Source organism: Myripristis murdjan, chromosome 17 (assembly GCF_902150065.1).
Source record: "Myripristis murdjan chromosome 17, fMyrMur1.1, whole genome shotgun sequence".
In the NCBI taxonomy this organism is placed as follows: domain Eukaryota; kingdom Metazoa; phylum Chordata; class Actinopteri; order Holocentriformes; family Holocentridae; genus Myripristis; species Myripristis murdjan.
Window position 1 is genome coordinate 18,395,194 of NC_043996.1, and position 14,213 is coordinate 18,409,406.

The 14,213-nt window shown below is 44.2% G+C and overlaps 1 protein-coding gene across 1 annotated transcript in view; it reads right to left on the reverse strand.

Annotated features, from left to right (window-relative positions):
* Window positions 1–14,213, reverse strand: part of gpc5c (glypican 5c) — a 102,076-nt gene that overhangs the window by 73,091 nt on the left and 14,772 nt on the right. The window contains exon 3 of the mRNA XM_030073559.1: window positions 3,143–3,846. Within this exon, the coding sequence (XP_029929419.1) occupies window positions 3,143–3,846 (704 nt within the window). The remainder of the gene's footprint in view (window positions 1–3,142; window positions 3,847–14,213) is intronic.

The following is a 14,213-nucleotide window of genomic DNA, read 5'->3' on the forward strand; positions in this document are numbered from 1 at the left end:
TCAGGACGTGTGTGTGTGTATATGTATGTGTGTGTACAGTATGTGTGTTTGTGGCCTAGACCCTACCCTATGGTGTGTAGCAGTATATAGTACAGACTCTGTGCAGTCTGCAGCTCACTGAGTAAGAGAGAGGGCAACCACAGAATGGTTTGGGATAACATCCCAGTGCAAAACCACACAGTCACAATAATTCCTTTAATAACAACTCCATATAATACTCTGACTCGGCAGAAAAAACAGAGCTACTGGTTTGCGCCTGACTTCTAACACAGAACATTGAGAGAAGAAAAACAACAGTAAGTAAGGTTTTTCTATTTTATTTGCCTAAAAGTATGAAGCAAAGGATAGTGTTATGATAAAAAAAAAGATAATGGACGAAGGATAGTGAGGTATTATTACAGGAGCCAGAGGGGTGTGTGTTTCTTGTGTGTGCATAAGTGTGTGTGTAGAGGTTAGAGAGGAGGGCTTGCTGACACAGTAGTCGTGCATTGGAGACTTTATAGTTCTCCCTGATCGGCCACTGTAGCCCCATAAAGACGTTGCTGTGATTTAAAAAGGCCAGGGGTTGTAGGATATTCATGGCACTGGTGTCTTTGGCTCTGCTGACATATTTTGCTTGTGTGTGCATAAGTGTGAATGAGAGAACTTAAGTTGGAGCTTAATGTTTGCACACTAACCTCAAAGCAGGCCTGTGTGAAGCACTGTACGAGTGCAGAGAGAATGGGAGCCACCAGTGTCTGACTAGGGGCCACCTCCTATTCTAGCAACAATTCTCTTGGCCCTTTTTTCCAGCTGGCTGGGTCCAGTTTGTATGGCCTGGTTGGAACTCTTTCAATTCCGTCCCACTTGTTTCTGTGCTGGGCTCCCGGCTCCCGGCTCGCCTGCCACCCCATGAATACCAAACAGGCAAGCAGGCAGACACACCCGCACACACACAAAATACAAACTGGATTTCTCCCCGCATAGTTGTATTGGCTCAGTCTCCAAGCCTGGCAACCGACTTCCTGTCTGCCTGTCTGTGTGCGCGTACATGTGGATGTGTGTGTGTGTGTGTGTATTTGCATGCATTTGTGTGTGTTTACTGCGGGGCCAATTAAGGTAGAACCACCCAGGCTCTGCGATACTCCTCCACAACTCCAGGGTTGCTCTTGAGTCTATCTAGGTCAGCACCCATTCTACCATAGTAATCACTGGTGTGTAAAAAGGAGTGACACAGGGCTCAATGGAGAATTGCAACTCTATGTTAAGTCAAACGGAACAGCCAAGTCTTTAATCCACTTACAATTTACATATTCTGGCCACGATAGTGCTGTCGGGCACTTCGAGAAACAGTTCCAGAAACAGTTCCACTTTTGTCCACCAGTGGTCTCATTACAGATATTAGATATGCTTCCTCAGGGTCTCATCAACCTTGCAGGCACTGTTCTACCATTTTCTGGTCCCACACGACAGGAAGCTCACATCATAAAGTGCAGCTGCCCAGCTGAGTGTGTCAAGGTGTCCACATGCAGGATATACCAGGAAGTACTCCTCATTGTCAGAATCCGTAATTGACAGCCAACGAAACTGAGAAGTAGGGATTAGGGAGATAGATAGATAGATAGATAGATAGATAGATAGATAGATAGATAGATAGATAGATAGATAGATGGATAGATGGATAGATAGATAGATAGATAGATAGATAGATAGATAGATAGATAGATAGTGGAGGTGTGATTTCTAGACCTCTCCAGTTCTAGCCCAGGGGGAGACATATTTACAAGGGCTATAACAGAATCATTCAACAGCTGTGAACACATGGGCTCTATAGAAATATAGAGAACCACGTCTGTGAGAGCAGAGGGGAGAGAGTGGAATAGCGGGTGATGCTTGGCTGATATCCTGCGTTTTGGGAATTCATTTTTTTTTTCTTCACATGATGCTGTCCAGATAAATTTCTGCTAATCACCTTCTGCTCCTCAGCGTTATGACTCACACTGTCTCACACCCACTTAGATACACCCTAGTTTATATGTACTATAAACAGAGTTTTTTTTTTTTTTTTTTTTTAAGTACGTAAGGGCCACAATCAAGTTGTTGTTACTGATAAAACTGAATTTAGATGGTATCAAAATTCATGGGATGCAACTGTTGTTGTGTATAAGAGTGTAAATGTTTTGGGAGGTGTGTCCTCTAATTTTGCAAAATGAAATGCTATTGCCAACTCTAAATGGATTTTGTGTTTATTCAGTATGGCCTAACCATAATGCTTGCTGTGAACACAAGTAATACAAATCCAAGATAAACTATTAAACAAAAGAATTATTTGCACTCCAGATCAAACTGCTGTAAATTCAGTTTCAAAAACTGTCTGGTTGTCATTCATACCATCTGAATGTGGTGATTTTCCAACTTATGACTATATATATACATAAGGCATATGGTACTACACACAGCATGTAAGAGAACACAGTCCAAGTTTTATTCACTGCTTCTCTCATTTTCATCATACTCAATGATGAATCTAAAATGATTCTCAGCAGAGCCTAAAAAATACTAGGAATTTTTAGTTTCCGTGCCATTTTGGAAAATGTTTCCTGTAGCCTCATGGCTGTTCAGCTCAGCCTACACTTTTTCTGGACAGGATTGGACTTTCTTAGGACGAACACTTGAGCAGAAATGTAACCTTGGGCTCTGAATTTAAAACACACCCATTCGTATAAATGAATATAAATGTTATTTTTCTCTGAATAGTTTGAACTGAAGAATAGTGCAATGTTCAAGGTACACTGTTGCATAAAATGTAAAAAATAACCATATGTAACCATATTTACAATCATGGCATTACACTAAAATACGGAAATTTCACTTAGAATTATATAAAACAAAAATGTTGAATACTGTCTGGGTAAAACATTACAGTTTTTGGTGGGGTTAACTTTGTTTTATTACTCAAGTTAGACACCCACCTAATGACACATCATGCAGTTGTGGCTGACAGCATGGTACAAGGATCAAAAGGTTGTTATGCAACTACATGAAGAGCATCAAATTGTTCAGCTGTTTTAAGCTCACTGATTTGGAGTGATTCCAATTTAAAGCTCGGGATAAATTTGAATCAGTTCTTAATACTTGGCCCTAGCCTCTGGTGTGTACTCACCGTGGCGGTGATGAGCGGCCCGTGGAGCTGCGCATAGAGCAGGGCTTCATTGACATAACCTCTGACCCCAAGCAGGGCCAGCTCCAGGCTGTGATGTCCTGCCACAGCGTGAGTCAACTGCTCCAGCAAGCTGGTGTACCTCCTCCAGGGCTGGTCCAGCTCCGCCACACTGGCCAGGCAGCCTCGCAGTACGTTAAGACAGTAGCCCACACACGGCTTGATCAGTGTCAGGCCCCTGCAGTGGGAGCAGTACACCATCTTCACCAGGCCCCTCACACACTCTCTGCTGAGGCTCACATGCTCAGTGGCATTCATCACCTCCAGACCCTCTTCCAGAGCCAGGCCCAGTTGTCGCCCAGCACCCAGTGCCCCAGCCAGCTCCTGGGCCATGGTGGCTGGGTGAGGCCCAAAGGGATTGACATCCTGCCGAGTCATGCGGAGGCAGTCAACTGTCTCGCTGCCCTGCCCACCAGTGCCCTCCATGCCTGGATTGACAAGCCGTGTGTAGACCAGTGGGAAGAGGTTGTCAAAGAAACGGTGGACTGCCGCCTCCACAGAGATGTTGGCACCCCGGAGGTGGAGGGAGAGAGAGGAGAAGAGCTGGTTGACATGGGGCAGGGCCTGGCGGGACAGGGATGAGTAGGTTCCCTCCAACAGAGAACTTAAATGGCCCTGAGAGAAGGACAGAAGGTACTGGAACGTATCTGCCGGGGAGAGCAAGAAAGAGAGAGAGAAAGGGGGTGGGGGTGGGGGTTGGAGAGTGAGTGTGTGTACATGTGCACTTTTGACATCATCCTGAAAGCATCCTAAAATGTGTGCAGCTACTGCAATCAGTTTCTCTGTCGCAACCAATATAGACTAGATTCTACGAGGGATATCTGGCATGCAATAAATCATTCTGACACAGACACACACATACACACACACGCGCGCGCACGCACACACACACACGCACGCATATGCACACACGCATACGCACAATAGAACGCTTCAGTCAACCTGATCTTATGTGATTTCCTAGCTAGCAAGTGAAAGGCTATAAAGAGATCAGTGACGTCAGTGCAGAGGTTGACTAGTGCAAATGAAGAGTCACTGCTTGCCAAGCAAGGTACTGTTACACAGCAGAGAGAGGGGGTGTGGGGGGCAGTGAGAGAAAGGTACTATTACATAGTGGGGGGGTTGAATTCAAATATGAAAAAAGGTTTGTTTCTCTTGCCCATTCATTTCCTCACCGTTCTCTCAAACACCAGCATTCTCCAGTATCACATTTAAACCCCGATGCCTCTTTCATTGTTCCACCTGTATTTATTGTGTAGAAGTGGCTCCCCGATGCTCAATATTTCTTTCAACTCGGAAAATATGAAACTAATAACTTAAAATCCAATAATATAATGACGGTAGAGGTGTCCTGCCTCACCCATTTCCATGTAGGGCTCTAACTCCTACCATAGCCAGCTCCTCCATTTATCCCTCTCTCCTCTGCACTGCCTATTCACTTCATCCTGTCTCCCTCTGTGCTGCTCCCCTTCTCCTCTCTAATTCTCCATACGTTCTCTCTGGTCCATGTCCCTTTCCAGGTCTGACTACTTCACATAGCTTCTGTGTGTGTGTGTCTATGCATCAGTGAATATGTGCATGTGTGTGTTTGTGTGAGTGTGTGTGTGGGTGTGCATGGCTTTTCTGTGTGTGTGCGTGTGTCCTGGACACAGCTCTCTCCTCTGGGCTGTGATGTCAGCCCTAAAGCATGCCAGAACATGGAGGAGCAGCAGCAGCAACTGTACAGAAATTGAGACAGGGGGAAGAGGGTGCCAACCCTACACACACACATACTCACACACACAGAGACATAGAAAAACATAAAACTAAATACAATCCTTTGTAACAATACTGCATATGGCTCTCAGATATAGGAAACTATGCTATTAATCTAGTATTGTAGAACTATGTGTTCTATAATCACTTTACTTGATGCAAACAATTACAGATTCATCCATCATAGGTTCCTTCCCATTGTAAATCTCAAATCTCTGAACACTGATTGTTCCCAAATGAGTGTGTGTGTGTGTGTGTGTGTGTGTGTGTGTGTGTGTGTGTGTGTGCGCGCACGCGCGTGTGTGTGTGTTCAGCCCCTCCCAGCTAACAGACAGAAGGACAACAACAGTCATGTCCTTCTCAACAGCTGCACTAACTAACATGAGCGCGGTCTGTGACACACAGGGACTCCCCACTGGCCAGTAAAATGCAGAACTCATTTGTAATGCACCAAAAAACACCATCATCATGATCGCAGCAGCTCCTAAACACACATAAAATTTAAAGGTTTTGCTTATTATACAGGTTTTTGAATAGTGTGACTGTGTGTGACTGACATAAGAAATACAGGCATGAGAATTAATGGGTTGTCGGGGATTATTAAGGCTAAGGGTGACAAATCACAGCTTACAGCAGACAGCAGTCAGACAGACATCCAGAGAGGACGTCCAACTAATAGACAGATACAGACAGAAGCTGTAAAGTTGGAGTTTTAGTTCCTATATAGTACATCTCCAAAGCCTGCAGAGCTGAGGTATCAGTACCAGTGTGAGGTCTGCCTGCTTGCCTGACAGCCAGGCCACAAGGCTCAATAGCCACGGGACATTCAGCCACAGAATGTGCCCATAAGCTTGGGTTACACAGCACCACACAATGTTATTATAAAATTATCATGCTCAGAAACACTGTGGCAGTCTTGCTGTCTGTCTCTGTCTCTTTCTCTCTTCCTCTCTTTCTCTCTCTCACACACTTTTAAGTACAACAAAAGAGAGTGGGCAGGAAAATTACATGACAATTTGCTAAATGAGTTGCACAGTCAGTGCCAGGGAAAGATGATCTTTAGCACATTATTTTCATCCTGTAATGTGTAAGCATGGACATAGACATGCGGCGCCATGGCCCAATTCTAGGCTAGACAACACTTCTAAAGAATCAGGTTTTCTCAAGAGAAGTGTTGATAGAGGTGGACAGTGAGTCATTTCACTGTTGCATTTCTCAAAAGTGCCATAACCTACATTGGTGCGCATTTTACAAAGGGTTTATGACAGAATCATTAAACCCTGAAGACATACTTGTTGAATGAAATAGTTATTTCTTATCTGCCAGGACAGTAACAGAGAGAGAGTGAGAAAGAGAGAAAGGGAGGGAAAGTGGGTGCAAGCCAGGAAAAATGAAATAAAAAGAAGTAACTCAACTTCTAAACGCCGAAAAACAACTACTGTACAAATGGACTCCACCTTGTGAACATGCTCTGACATCTGGATCCATTTGGCCCCTGGGCCCGGAGCGCTTCCCTGTCTCTCCACAGCTATTAGTTCAAACACTTTCTCTGGATACACAGAACTGGGACAAGAGTCCACCTCTCCACCTTTCCACACTCCTCCTGACAAACTACAGGCTGCATCTCTTGCTTATGCACTTTTCTCCATCACTCTCTCCCTCCCTGTTCTATATCATTTTTTTCCCCCACTCTCAGATGGATTTGGTTTCCCATGTATGATAAATCAAGTACAATCATTATGGTTTTCTCTGCATTTTCCAGTACTGGGAAACAAGGCCAGAACAGAAAAACAAGAAACCAAAGATAACTGGTTAAGGCCTAACTGCTGTTGCATGATAGTCCATTTGGTTTGATTGTTCCGTCTGACCACTGGGTCGGAATCTGAATTTGACCACATGCCAGCAGCATTCAGACGCAGTCGTGGGTGGCTATCATTACCATGTCACAGTCTCCCACCACTACGCCTCTTGGGAAATGAAGTCTGTCTGGATTGAGGCTATTTTGCATGAAGCAATTACCTTTGATTTGCAAGGAAGTCCTAAAACTCTGAAAGTCAAAACACATAATTGTCAAGCTAACTGCATGGGACTAAATGAACGGGCTTCTATGTCTGTACAGTTGTACCGGATGTCTATTTGCGGAGGTTTATGGTTCTGTAATGGTAAATCTGACATGTTTCCTATGTGGAATAAACAACACGAGAAAGGAACAAAAAGGAACCCGGCAGCATTGGTGATGCAGAAGAAGTCTCTGTTCTGCAATGCCCTAAACTGAGCTTGTATTTACAACTGAGTGATGGGATATTATATGGTCTCCTACCACCAGCACTGTGTCAAGGCTTCTTTCTGGAAATGACAGGACTTTAATCATATAGTGCTATTTCCACTTTGCATTCTGCATGGCAACCCAGTGCTTTTCTGGTGCAATCATAACTATAGTGTCACTGTAGTGGTGCCACAATAATTAATAGAAAAATAAGCACAGTGGCAGCTCTATGATTTCAGCCACAACTATGGTGTTGCACCCCAGCGCTACCCTGTGGGCTCTGATCTCCAAGCCACTTCTCCATCGGGACCAAGGTGTGTGTCTGTTTTTGTGTCTGTCAGAGTAGTATTGCTGGAGTGGGGTTCCTTTGCAAGGACATCATACTTGAACTCGGTGAACACAGGTGGCACCAGACAGCCAATGCAGGCCGGCAGAGTAAGTGAGTGTACAAAGATGAAAGTGACTGCATATATAAGCCTCCACCTGGTTGTCCAAACACTATTATATATGACTTAAAATATGTTGCACTGCATGCATTTGTGTATCAAATGACGGCTTGGAGGTTTTACTGTGTGAATGTATGTCTGTCTATGTGTGTATATTTGTCATAAGTAAGACTGCATGTTTAAAGGACAGCACCAGTCCTATTTTGACTCATCGACAGCCATGATTGTACCTGTTATATCTCATTTGCACTGGTGTGCAGAATATGCTTTGGAAGTTAAAGGCAAGGCCAACTTAATCCATTTCAACTCCATTCATGTTTAAAGGGAAACTAAAATGTGCAATTTTTCATTCAAATGTTTATAATGTCACGAATGAGTGTGGAGAACATCATGAGACTACAATACTCTGAAGTACTTTCTATGTGGAGATCAACCTAGTGGTTTATTTCTCCAGTCAAACGAGTAGTTTTGCAGTGGATCAAAACATACTTCCACACATGAGAGGGGCTGATCCTATCAGAATACGATTCCATAATATTACATGTAACAGAGCAGTTGTGTTTTTTTTTCCTCACATTATTTGAACATGTATGTGACTGAATTAGGATAAGATAGCTACCAAAGCATATTCAGATACACTGTATGGACAAAACTATTGGATCATCTACACACTACACCTACAGGAGCTTTTATGACATCCCATTCTAAATCCATAGGCATTAATGAGTTGTTCCCCCCTTTGCAGCTATAACAGCTTCCACTCTGCTGGGAAGGTTTTCTAGAAGATTTTGGAGTGTGTCTGTGGGAATTTGTGCCCGTTCATTCAGAAGAGCATTTGTGAGGTCAGACACTGATGTTGGACGAGAGGGCCTGGCTCACAATCTCTGTTCTAGTTCATCCCAAAGGTGTTAGATGGGGTTGAGGTCAGGGCTCTGTCCAGAAAGGCTTTTGTCCATATACTGTATGATCATGACATTTGACAAGAAGTCAAAATAGGACCAGTATAGTTCTTTAAATATGTGCAAGTGCAAGTGTAAGCCTGTAGGCTTGCTAGCATGCATGTTTGTATTTTTAAGTATGGGCATGTGAGCTTGTGTGCGTGTGCATATGTGTGTGCGTCTGTGTGTGTCTGTGTGTGTGTGTGTGTGTGTGTGTGTGTGTGTGTGTGTGTGTGTGTGTGTGTGTGGCTGGAGATGTGGTAATATTGTGATAATGAGGTAGGAGACACTGTTCTCATACCATGAAGCTGGCCATTCCTAGCTTAGCAATGAGACCTGACCAGCCATTTTCTCAGGCAAAGCATTTTAATCCTGCCATAGGTTTGGGTTTCACACAGGTCACCATACAGATATGTGACACAGTGACATGTGTGTGGATTACATATCCTTGTTTTAATTAGTAGAAATACAGAGGGCCATCTCTCCCCCAGTGATGGTCAGCTTAAATTACAGGAAAGAGTGGCAATGTCACACAATCTCCCTACCTCTAACCTTTCAGCAAACAGCTTGAAGGTAATAGTCTATTAATAGGTCAATAAATCAATTTGTTGATGTGTCATACTTGCATGACAAACCAACACATAATGTCTAAACTGGGAGCATGACTCAGATCTGACAGCCAACAAGCACAGACAGGCTGCTTGTGCAAATTTGACCTGCAAGAAGTAGGGAGACTCCAGTGTAGCCAAAAAACACTGCCACCAGAAATCCCCTACAACGCCTACATACACACTCACAAATGTGTGTGCATACATACCATCAACCCCCTGCCCCAAACCCCAATTTGCCTGTCTCGTCCTATCAGAGGGCTAACAGGTGGGATAAGGGGGCGCTTGAGTGTGAGGACGGGAGAAGACTGAGGAGGAGGAGGGGGAGAACAAGCTCTGCATCTCTCTATCAGCATTCCAGTAATTAAGATGGCAGCCGAGCTATATCAAAACTCTCCAACATAAACAATTCCACAGATGCCAGGGGCATTGGGGGTGCACTCGGCTGTACTTTGGTAGAGTGGGGGAGTTGAGGAGGACTGGAGGGGGAGAGGCAGGAGGAAGATCGCTGTTCTCTGCTGCAGCCAAAGAGGGGAAACATGATCGAAGGCAGGGGAATGAGCAGACAAGGGGAGACTGGGGACAGAGGAGACAGAGTGTAGGGGCAAAGGCAGACAGGCTGTGGGACGAGCAGGAGAGGGGAGGGCTGTTCAAATGGCTCATACCATAAAGGGGAGGCATGGAGGGCCTGCCTGGGGGCACACTGCTGACAGACTGATGGACAGCACCTCTGGCCTTGAGCATCAAGGGGGCTACAAGGCTGTGGTGACCCCCATCACTCTTTTGTTTATTAGTGTATGAATCATAGTCTCTTCTCCAATGCGACGCTAAGAAGCAGGATACATGACTGTCATATACACAAAACATTTGCACCACTTAGGAGTTTGGTGTACTCCCATTATACAATCTTGCATGGCATTTCTACAATGCAATGACTTCTGTATTCTTGAATGACAGTGAGGCAGTGCACCCTGACAGAGATGCATATCTTTCTTCACATCCTGAAATGAAGGTAAAACACTGGAGATTTTCTCGAAAACGTGGCCATATGATGACAGCTTGTGGTTTGTAACAAACAAAAAAGCCTTGTCATCGTACTTTGGTATAATCATGATTATCCTTTGAGGCATATCCCATACTATAAGTGGAAACTGATGATACCAGAGAATGAGACTGGACTCCAGTTTCTCATGAAAGGCAGAAAGGAAACATTTAAGCTAACATTAGACTAACATAAAACAGAACTTGGAATGGACTCTGAGGTGTGAAAGGAATCCAAGATGAAAGGGAGTCTAATGAAGAATTTTCCACTCCTCCAAACAGGTGTTACCCCTGTTTTCATTTTTCACGTTTATTATGAATTTATAGGCACTGATGTGTTGTTTCAATTATGGACCAAATTTGGTGTTTAATTATGCCTCAGTCCTTATGGATTTGCCCTTATGCAGTAAAAGCAACAAAAAAAGGTTTCGATCCAGTTTGGAACAAAAATCTAAGAAAATGACAAATAATTAAGATTAAAACACAAAAATTCTTGAGAGAGACAAATTCCCTCTTATTAGTGAAATTTTTCAGTGATGGGCTGGTCAGTGACTAGTCCAGAGAGCAGATCCATATCATAATCTATTTTATACTCAAATTCACAAACATGAGAACACTATGGCACCAGTTTTGTTTTGTTTTTTTTTTTGTTTTTTTTTCCAACTCATCTCTTATTTGCTGTCTCTCCACAATTGTGGACTGAGTGGAGGAGCGGTGCAGATGCATAAAGCCACCCATGAGGCCTCTTTAATGGTTTTCTAGGAGCCACAGAGGCGGGGAGGAGGAAAGAGAGGCAGCAAAGGAAGGTCCAACACAGGGTGTAATGAGGGAAGCAAGTGGACTTGAATTGGGGAGAGACGGGGTGAGCTGGGGGAGGAAGGCCAACTCTGGCCTACAGTGGGTTGAGGTAATGGTGTGAGTCACTACCCACAGACGTGCATGTCAAGATGCACACACACACATGCATTAGAAACATATATAAGCATGGAGCGTGTGAAAGTGACTGCAATGACCCTCCGGAGACTAAGGCGCACCCTCTCACCTTCCCAGGGCTGCTGCTGGAGAATATTTCTCTCCAATGACATCCAGATCTGGCCAGTCTGCCCAGTCACCCCCTCTTCCCTCCCTCCACATCTCTCCATGACTCTCTCATTTCCCTCAGCATGACTTTATTTTGGTCCACCACCCTTTCCTTTAAGAACAATTCTATATTCTTGCCGTTAAAGTGAGTAAGGATAAGTGTAAAAACTTAAGAAAAAGGGAGCAATTACACAGCCTGTCCACTTATCTGTCCTTTAGTTTGTCAAACATTTTCCATTTGAGAGTTTTGACTGTCGGCTGCTACACACATGCAGAAGCAGATCCATATCCGTTTGCATGCATACGCACATGCACAAGCGTGACACACACATACACGCAACCATTAGTGGCTTGTGGGATCAGTCTGGGAACGACGGGTGCAGCAGACTCAGACTGGACACAGGAAGAGACCTGACTGGACCAATCAGCAGCAGGATGAATCCCATCAGCCAGCCAGACAGACTGTGCTCCAGAAAAGCCAGATTCTCTTGGAAAGAGAACCAACCCCCGGGAGATGTGACTTTGTCTGATTAACAAGAAAATTCCAGGACATCAACCTCATTGTGCTCACAGTGCAATAGGGAATGATGAAGCTTAGTCTACACCAAGAGTGTTTGTGGAGGTTAGTTGAAAGGCAATGTCAGAAATAGTAATTGTGCGGCAATGTAAGAAAAACATTTTGTATGAGAGGAGATGATGTTGGCAGACAATGAAGGCATATTTTACTCAATTTGATTTCATTCTAATAATGTCAAATTATGGCAGCGAATACTGGCAGCGAGCTAATCTACACAGAGCTGGTATTTTTTTAGGCACTAGATGTAATGTTGGGGAGCATGGATGGCTGGTGAGGTGGATTGGGGCTGTTGGAGGAGCAGAGTAACAATGATGAGAAACAGTGAAATGGGACTCGGGGAGGTAAGAAGAGGACAGGGAAGAATTCTGTATTACAGTTTTGTTGTGTGGAAAGCAGTCTTGGCAGCTGGCGTATCTTTGAGACATGAGGGTTCCCTGCAGCGTGCCAGCCAGCAAGCAAGCTGTTGGCATCGTGCCCACCTAGACCCAGCATGCTCTTGTTAAGCCTCCAATGCTGACAAAGCATGGGGCACCAGGAGTGAGATTGAGAGAGAGAGATGTCAGTGTGTGGTGCAATAACACACAGTGAATCTACTGAGCAAAAACCTGTTGAATCAACAATCTCTAGCTCTGAAATGAGGGCAAACACACATGTACGCACACCTAAACAACCTAAACAACCACATTCAAACACACCTGTGCACACTTTCACACTTTCACTGAACCCTCTCTTTGACCACCATCTCTCCCTCCATCTCTTTTTTTTTCTCTCTTCTCCTTCCAGGTCCAACTTCCCTCCCCCTCTGGGTTTTCACACATCCGTGCTTAGGTGAGAGGGGCAGATGAAAAGCAGAGGTAATTAGGCTAGCCTTGAGTGTGACTTTATGACTGGGAGAGGCTTTGAGCTTTCCCCCTCTCCCCTCCCTCCCTTTCTTTGTTCTTTCCCTACATTCTCCAGAGACCATGAGTCCTCTACAAACTCTGATGGGAACACATCCTGCCCTTGAGTGTCATTTCTGCTCAGGGAATAAGAGATATGCAGACAAACACGCTCACGGCGCATACACACTGAAACACATGCGCACACATACCCACATAAATGCACTATGTATTTGCTAGACTATGAGCCCCATAAACACATTTCCATCTCCACCCAGTATGATTGAATGAGACATGTAGGGATGGATTCCGGATATCCTATCTAATTTGAACATGAGCTCATGGTGCTGCGCGATGTCATCCTGTGTCCAAGCATCAGCCTCTGGAGCAATAACCCTGTCGGTCAAAACATCTGCAGAGAAAAATAAATTGAGACGGCGCGGAAAAAAAATGACGGTGTGAAAGAGGACAGACAAAGAAGTTCAGAGATAAAATAAGAAAGAGAACTTCCAGACAAATACAGCGACTGCAATAAAGATAGCAAGTCCTTTGTCTGATGAAAGAGTAGATGAATCAAAAGTTTGAGACAAGACAGAACACAATGGCTCAGTGATTAATCATTCCTCTCACATAGACTCACGTACTCATACCGTACATATGCACACAAATTGCACACACAAGCATTTATAAGTCATCACTACTTAATATAGTTGCCTTTATATAGACTGGCTGTGTCAGCCACCCAGGTTGATCCTGATAGTCAATGTGAAAATGGAATTTCCCATGAGGTTTCATTTGGGGGGTGGCTTATAAACAAAAAGGCATTAGGCTGGATGTCCTTGTCTCTGTCTGTCTCTACACCTAGAAGGGGAATGAGAGACTCGGGGGAGTCTGGGAAATGATGGGGGAAGTAGGAGGGGGGTTGCAAAGTGCAATAGACATGGAGTCATACTGTCTACTATCAGACAAAAAGAGATTTCTCAAAGAGCAGAGGGACAGTTTACAGTAGGATGAGCCCAACTCTCTGCCCCTCTTGTGGGATCCAAGGAAGTCAAACACTCACAGGGGGAGGAAGCACAAACAATCTAACCAACGAACCAACCAACCAATAAAGCCTTCTCAAAATCCATTCTCACTTAGGCCTCTTTCGCTGCATTCTGCAAAAAATCTGTCAGTGGGAGGAGATTATCCCTCTTGTCTCGATCTTGTTTCAAGAATTCAGTTTCAACTGAGTGTCACTTTTCTTGATGGATTGATCTGCCTTATTCTGCCTTGTTTCAACATCTAAATACTTGTGCCCAGAAAAAAATGTGAGACAAGTAAAAATAGATTGGAAACAAGTGGGATTATCTCATCCTAATGGAAGCTTTTTCAGATTTCAACAGATTTCAACATTATATATCAGACTAAATGACTTTTAAGATG